Below are 8,309 nucleotides of genomic sequence, written 5' to 3'. Positions count from 1 at the left end.
CAGTGGTTGAGAGTCCGCCTGCCGATGCAGGGGACACGGGTTCGTGCCCCGGTCCAGGAAGATCTCACATGCTGCGGAGCGGCTGGGCCCGTGAGCCATGGCCGCTGGGCCTGCGCGTCCGGAGCCTGTGCTCCGCAACGGGAGAAGCCACAACAGTGAGAGGCCCCCGTACCGCAAAAAAAAAAAAAAAATGAACACATCACCCCAGAGAACGCTTTTTTTTTTGAATGTTGCTTAAATGTGGCTTTCACAAATGTCTGTTATTATAGAGTTAAATGTTAGAATATTTTTTCTTGCTAACAAGAATGTATCTCTCACCTTCAAAAAGAGTATTCACAATAGTCACAGGAGAACAATTCCTTATGACTCTGTCTACTGTTTCAAAAGAACTCAAAAAACCAAAGTCCATCAGACTCCATGGCTGTCCTTATTTCAGGCAAAAATTACACCTGCCACCTTTCTGAGGTTTATGTAATCTGTATACCAATATTTAGGCTCCTTATTAATATAGCAAGGAATTGCAGTTAAGCCCAATTTGTAAAGCTGTCATTCTGGAAAGAAAATCCATGGGTCTGTGCTGCATTATATAACCACACCAACTTAGATAACAAACCCAACCTGCCCCTTAACAGAAATATATAAACAAACGAGGTGGGTTTTGTTGTGGGGATTTTCAGCTTTTAATTGGATGACCATGCTCAAGAATTCCAGACATTTGACAACACAAATAAATGTCACTTTTCATGGTTTTGAGTTCATTTATAGAATATGTCACTTGAATTTTTAGATTTAAGTTACCTTAAGAATATGGAGCTCCCTCCCACCCACCATTTGTCATAACTCTGATTACTTTGTTCCATGAACAAGGACAGTCATTTTCTTCTCTTTTCACTATGCTTTTCCATCATCATCACTGACCCATTATCTTGTACATTATGAAAAGACGAGAGGAAGGGCGAAAACCACACACCGTGCAGGGTGTCCCAGGGAGAACCTAACACAGTAATTCTCACCTAAAGAGCTAGAGCTGTCAACCTGACACTCGGTGTTCAGGGAATACACACGGTTCTCACCACACTACAGAGGAAGTTGGCACCACCTGAGATGCTTAGAGAGGCCGTATAGGAAAATGATTCCTGGAAGCCTAGTAAACTGAAGGCATGGCAGTAGATTCGAAAACCGGTAGACCAAGGCTCTCAGCAGTGCACACGTTAGTCAAATGTGTTGCCGTTTCCCCCAACACATACCTTCTGAGAGTGAAAAGGCCGGATGGTAGACGGTAAAGGAGAGCGTTGGCTACACATGAGATTCCTCAAGTTACAGTTTACATGTAATACATAGTGAGGGTTGTTAGCACCTCAATGAAATCTGTAGTATATTCTTTGGTCACATTACCTCCTTGTAGAAAAATCATAATTGTTGTTATGCTGAACTCACTTAAAAGCAGGTAGTTTGCAGTAGCAAAGGCAGTATGTCTTTGGGACAATTCACTAGTAACTGCATAGAGCAGTGGCAGTCTTGAGCTCAAACTGTTGACTATGAAGCAAGCCATCAAGGGAGACAAGCCATTTATCTTCTGGAGATGACATGACTCTATGGCTTAAAACTTCAATGGCACGAAGTTTAAAACAAACGCCTGCTACAGACACTGTTCACACCACTTCCTAAATTCCTAACTCAGCGGTAAGGAACAGCAGATCAAGTCAGGAGGGCATGAAAACCTGTGTCTGCCTCACCCCTCTACCCCAGGAAGCTGTTAGCTTCCCAAAGCTAAATCTAATTCTGGAATCTGCCTTACATCCAAAATTCTTAATGATGAGAGGCGAGCACATTAACTCAGAACACACCAGAAAAGATCATCAGTATTTAGGGCCCAGGTTTCTGGCAAATCTTCCTAGATTACATAATCAGGTCAACTGAAATGAGAAAAAAACACTTTGTTCCAAGTGGGAGCTACTTGTTACTGCAACTGTATTTCCTTTTTTTGGTTGGAGGACTTACAACCCGTCTAGAAGGTTTTCAAATGGGTTTCCCTAAAAAATCCAAAGTGAGGTCATAATACCATTTTCTTTGGAAAAGGGAAAACCATCTATATTCTTGGCACTGAACACATTATGAGTGAAAACAAATCTCAAAGCAAAGGTCATAAACTTATACTTGCTACATAAAGAAGAACATGAAAAGGCTTATATTTCTAAGTGTCTGTGTGTAGAAAAAGAATCAGAGAATTTGAAACACTTGGAAGGGAGAAAAATTCCACATGCAAGACAGACATCCAAAATGGCTCAACATAATTTATTTTTTTTATGTTAAAATGTACAGAGTTCTTTTGAAAGTACTTGCTAGAAAGGGGAAAAAAAAGTGATATTACATACAGGAGAGGAAGGAGACCAGCTGGCCCAGGAGCGCGTGACACGGAGAAGTACAAAGGCATCCAGGCACCCCTTCCCCTTAGCTTACGAGTCACCATGAACAAAGTACAAAGAGGTTACAAAACAGGAAAAGCAAATATAAACAGACAGGAATAGACTTAGCTTCATTTGTACATGCGGCTTTTAGAGGCATCTGGAGCTCTATTCACACACTCTAGAGATCTCTTTAAAGAGAATTTTTATCTTTCTTAAAATAGTTTTTAATATTCTACAACAAAGATAAAAAATTTTAAAGATGGAATGAAATGAAAAAGCTCTTATTTTAAAAGGCATCAAAGTCACTAACAGTGAGTTTTTAAATTTCTTTTTTTAGAAGATTACCCAAGTTATCTTGCTAAAAATACATTTTTTTAAACAGAAGTGAAAAAATGACAGGTACCAATATTACTGTGTTGGATAATTTCTTTTATAATATAGAAAAGAACATTTTCTCTACAATAGTTCTAAAGTCACAAAAAGGCTTGTGGAAAAGGGAGCTGCCTGATTGAAATTTTTTTTTTTTTAAAGAAACAAAACCAAACACAACCGCAAACCAACAGAAACTGAATTCACGGCCCTCATTTCAACAGCTTCTCCTTCTGCCTTGACCCACCCTCCTCCCAATACACCTCCCTCCCTCCCTCCCCACCCTGTCCCCACCCCAACCAGGAAGCAATGACAGCGCCGAAGAGTAGGCAGAAGGCAGCACAGTGCACGTTCTACACAGAGGACTGGGAAATGGCACAGTATATACAGAGAAACTGGGTCCTACACAGCCTTGCACATGCTCAGAATCGATAGCGGTAAGATGTGGAGTTCTGCCTTTTTCTACCTAACACGTTTAATTGAGAAAGTCAATTAAAGTGTATAAAAAAACCCAACAAACCTGTGCGTTTGAAAAAATTTAATGCCTAATTCGTACTTCAAAAATTTATCTATATAAAATGTACAAATAAAGGAGAGAATTTAATGCTTACAGGTATTTCTTTAAGCAGTACTTCCCCCTTTTGGATATTTGACTGCACATACCAAGTGGTATAATAATGTCCATCTTCTAATGATGGAACGTATATATGTATATATATATATATACATATACATATATATATATATATATTTTTTTTTTTTTACCTATCCCTGGAGCAAGTAACAAGAAGAGAATGGGCGAACTGGCTGCACAAGAGAAAAGAGAATGAAGCTGGGAGCAACACAGGAGCCTGCTAAAACCCTGCTGTCCAGATTTGCCCTACTATGCTGGTGGTTGGTTTAATCCCTCTTCTCTTCAGCCACTCACAGGAGAGGGGCTGGCGCACTCTGATTCACAGGGGAGGAACTCAGGACCTCAAAAGACAAAGGAAAACTAGAGGTATGTATCACTGAAGTAGCTATAAAACTCACACCACGATCTCCCTCACGACACACATTCTGCGTCATCTCTTCCAACACACAGTAAACAGTGTCAAAGGTTAGTCAGGTATTTCTCAAATCATTGACATGTACAGTCATCCACCAACCCTTTACGTGAGAATATAAGAGGCTAATCACTGGGGACTGCTGTTTGAATTTAATCAGAGTCAAAGGCTCAAGAATCAAGACCCTTGGCATCTCAAAGTACATACTAAAAACAAGAGGCTGCGTGGAATATGTGCGTATGGCTGATTCACCAGGTGGTAAAAAACAAGAGGTTAACTGCCTCTTTTTGATTGTTAATTGACCATCTATTCCTCCAAGGCTGGATTAGATTGCAAACAGCTTTCCTCTGAGATTCCGCTGTTAACTGAGACTTACAGTATTTTTGTGTCTCTGAGTGCTGAGTGGGAGTAGTTTAAAAAAAATTATATTACACTTGATTTAAGAAAAACAAACATTTCAATGAAACTTCATCTATAAAGAAACATTCTTGGGGAAAGGTTTCAAGAGGTGTGTGTGTGTGTGTGTGCCTGCACGTGTGCGTGTGTGTGTGCGTGTGTAGGGAGTGGAGGGGATTTTAAGAGGAGAAGCATTTTCCTGCCTCACTTTATTAATAATAATAATAATATTAACAATAATAATAAGTTTAAGGAGCTTGGGTTGTTCTCCATGTCCCCGTCCGAGTCTCCCCTAAGTGCCTCCTGCTGGAATGAAGTAGGGAATGAAAGGCTGGGTGTGGAGGAAAGGGTCTGGCTAACCCTCGAGATGTATATATAACATTTAAAAATGACAACATTGGGAGCTGCAAACACTGAGGGGAAAACATACATCTTAAAATAAAATAAAGATAATTCACTCTTACACAAAGTCTGTCCATGTGGTGTGTAAAGAAAGTAAGGCTCTTTTTAATTATGAAAAGATTTTTGTGCATGTTTCCCCATCCCCAAATCCATTTTTAGATGAGTTCTATTGTAAAATGTTCAAGATTGTGAAGAAAACCAAAACCCAGAACAAAATGAACCCCCCAAAAAAGACCAGGTTTTCTAAAAAATAAAATAAACCAAAGAAAAATTCCTCTAAATCTACAGCAATATTTTAACTGGAAAAAAGGTCCATTTTTCTCTGGTTTGTCAGTATAAAAGGTTCCTTTATTTATATATATTTAAGTTTTTAACTGCAAGTTCGTCTTGCTCATCTTCTCATGTAAGGTCCGTTGAGTGACTGCTTGGGCACGCCAGCAGCGTTCATGTAGCTGTGATGGGAGGGGCCCGTGTACATCATGTTTCCATGAGGGTTTGGCTGCATAGGCTGCTGGGTATAGGCCTGGCTCCCCATCATCCCCATCTGCATCTGCATAGGATACTGTGCTGTCTGGTTCATGTAGGCAGGGTTACTATGGTAACTGCTGTTCATCATGGGCTGCGTCATCCGATAGCTGTTCATGGCGTTCAAGGTGTTCATATTCATGGAATTGACATTATACGCGGGGGTTGGCATCAAATTAACCCCCATGTTCATGCCACGCTGAACAGCCAACGCACGAGGGCCAGCCTGCATGGCGACCGCAGGTGGGCTGCGACCATACAGCTGCTGCTGGTGAGCTGCCGCGGAGGGCAGGGGCGCGGACTTGGAGCGGATGGAGATGTGCCCCTTGACTGGCATCTGCCCTTGCAGCCTCTGAGTGTGGGGAATGCCAATGTTGGTGGCAGACATGTTGCACTGCAGCAGAGGGGACGTGAGGTTCATGGTAGTGGAGGCCAAGTTCGGGGGCGGCGTCATGGTGGCTTGTGCTTGAGGGGTCCCAGCCAAGGGGTGAGACGGAGCCAGCTGAGCCAGTCCCGTGTTGGACAGAGAAACACTGGTTGCATAGGAAGTCACAGCAGGAGAATGGCTATAAGGCATGGCATGAGGGTCCATAATGGTGTTGGTCAGCTGCTGCAACTTGGCTAGACTGAAGGTGGCTGACGGCTGGGAGTAGCTGCCGGCCCCGAAGTCCCCAGGGATCCTCTCGTAGATGCTGATGTTCCCCGTGCTTCCAGATTCTGGGATCTCCATGATCATGGGCGCTGGGGTGAAACTGCTGTTCATGCTGCACTGGGACAGCGGGGGCTGCTGCTGCTGCGGGGGCGGGGCCGGGGGCTGGGGCTGCGGGGGCGGCGGCGGCGGCTGCGGGGCCGGCGGGGGCGGCGGCGGGGGCGGGGCCGGCGGCGGGGCGGGCGGCGCTTGCGGGGGCGGCTGGGGCGGCGGCGGCTGCTGGGTGCTGGGAGGCCGCTCCACCGCGCAGCTCTGAGGGGACTTGATGCTGCAGGTGGCGGCGGCGGGCGGGACGCTGCTCTGCGGCATCAGGCTGCAGCTGCCGCCCACGCCGGCCATCTGCTGGGTGACCACGCAGCTGTTCTGGGTGAGGCTGCTGGAGGACGACAGGCCGCCGTAGGAGCAGCTGCTCTGGGAGGAGCTGTTCCCGCAGATGCTGCCGCCCATCGTGGAGTCGTAACTGCTGGGGTTCTCGTAGTTCTCCGTGGTGCTCTCGATGCTGCCCAGGTCGCTGAAGCCGCTGTCCACCACCTGCTGGGAGTGGTCCGATACGGAAGGCACGTCCATCATGGGGCTGGTCTCCATGTTCTGCATAGACGGCGCGGACAGGGATCCTTGCTCCGGGCTGATCTGGGTGTAGCCCCCTTCGAGGGCAGGCACGCTGGGACTGCCGACCGAGCGCACCGACTGGCTGGGGTGGGACTGGACAGAAGACAGCGGGCTGTTGTGCTCCGAGGCGTGGCAGTCCTCCACCAGGGGCAGCTGCGGGTCCTCGTCGGCCTGGGTGTAGCTCTGCAGGGTCTGACAGGCCGCCAGGGTTTCCTCGCAGTCCTGGTAGGCGCCCTCATGCTCGCTGCTCTCCTCCTGAGTCAAAGACTGCACGGCCTGCACGGTTTCCAGATCCAGGTCGCTGTGCGCGATCTCCGCCTCCTCTTTCAGCTGCAGCAGCTCTTCCTTAGAGTGGGAGTCCTCCTCGTGGTCGTCCTCAGAGCCCGGCATGTGCTCCGAGACCACGGACGCTTCGTGGGAAGTCTGCTCCTCTTCGGAATCCGGCTCCGTCTCCTCCTTGTCCTTCGCGTGCTCCCGACTGCTGTGCACGTCAGGATCTAAAAAAGACTCCTGGCCACCGTGCTCCTCCTTGACGTCGCCCCCAGCCAGCTGCTCCTCCGGCCCCTTCTTCTCTGTGGACTCCAGGTGGCCGTCGTCCTCATCATCCGCGTCGTGGTCTTCGCTCTGGTGGGTCTCCGCAGCGGCGTCCTCCTCCTCCTCCTCCTCCTCCTCCTCCTCCTCACGTGCACGCTGCGCCAGCTCCTGCGGCCCCTCCTCCGACGGCTGCTGCCCGGCAGGGACGCGGGGCTCCTCCTCCTCCTCGCCCACCTCGGGCCCCTTGGCTCCGGTCTCGGGGCTGCCACTGTCCGCCGGAGAGGCCGCCCTGACGTCACTGCTGGTGGTGTCCTCCTCCTCCTCCCCCTCCTCCCCCTCCTCCGCTTCCAGGGGCAGCTCCTCCCCTTCCTTCCTTTCCTCCCTTAAAGGCAGGTCTTCTCGTGGTCCCACAGCTTCCTGGTTCTCTTGAACTTGGGGTTCACGTTCCGGCTCAGGAAGGGGGACAACGGGCTCGACAACGCATTCTCGAGTAGAAACGGCCGCCAGCTCCCGATTCAGCTTAAGTCCCGGCTTGCGACCAGGTCTTTTCTTCCAGTGGACTGGTTTGCGGCTCTTGCCCTTGGGCCATCCCTTCTTCTTTTTCATGGGCGTGGACGTATCTGGCTCAAGTGGAGAATCCTTCACATCACATTTTCTCAAAAGAGATACTGGCTTTAGGATAGGAGTGTCTGCACAGGAGGGATAAAAAATAAAGACAGATTTTACAGGATCTTGTATTTTTTAGTGCCTCTTTCTGAGACCACACGTACAACAGAAATGATTTTAATAATCATCCTGAACTCCGGACTATCTTCACTTTCAAGTTAAGAATCTAAAGGAGATACCCACTTCATGATATCCTCTAAAGTCACACAGTGAACTGGCAGAACGGATCTGGCCGTTGTTCAAAGGATCCTGGTCCACCCACTAGGTTCAAGTTCATCATCACCAACTGCATGGCTTTGGAGAGTTACTCCTAATATTCAGTTTCACCATCTTTAAAATGGAAATACGCTTTATAAGGATGCAAATACTAAGTGGTTCCTACAGCTACTTTAGACAAGCTGTCCTTATTGTGTAAATTACACATCAGCTCATTTCTCCTTCTTTCCCCCCACCCCTGTTTGCAATTTATATTATTGCTCTGGTTTTCTTAGTTTCTACTAAATCATTACTTCAGGTAAAATCAAGCCAATTACTCCAGGCCATGTCTGAGCAACCCTACACCAGCAGTTTCCAGCCAATGTTGTGTTTGTATAGGAAGAGCCGCAAGGCGTGTAGTCCCGGACAAATACTGACCTGAAGCAAAAG

At 47.3% G+C, this 8,309-nt stretch overlaps 1 protein-coding gene across 1 annotated transcript in view; it reads right to left on the bottom strand.

The window, feature by feature from the left end:
• Positions 1–4,947: 4,947 nt before the first annotated feature.
• The window catches only part of KAT6A (lysine acetyltransferase 6A), a 109,081-nt gene continuing 105,719 nt past the window's right edge, over positions 4,948–8,309 (bottom strand). Inside the window, exon 17 of the mRNA XM_082608492.1 lies at positions 4,948–7,687. Within this exon, the coding sequence (XP_082464618.1) occupies positions 5,013–7,687 (2,675 nt within the window). The 3' untranslated portion in view covers positions 4,948–5,012. The remainder of the gene's footprint in view (positions 7,688–8,309) is intronic.

Source organism: Mesoplodon mirus, assembly GCF_964341445.2.
Source record: "Mesoplodon mirus genome assembly, chromosome: 20".
NCBI classification, from domain to species: domain Eukaryota; kingdom Metazoa; phylum Chordata; class Mammalia; order Artiodactyla; family Ziphiidae; genus Mesoplodon; species Mesoplodon mirus.
This window is presented reverse-complemented; position numbering and strand designations above follow the sequence as displayed.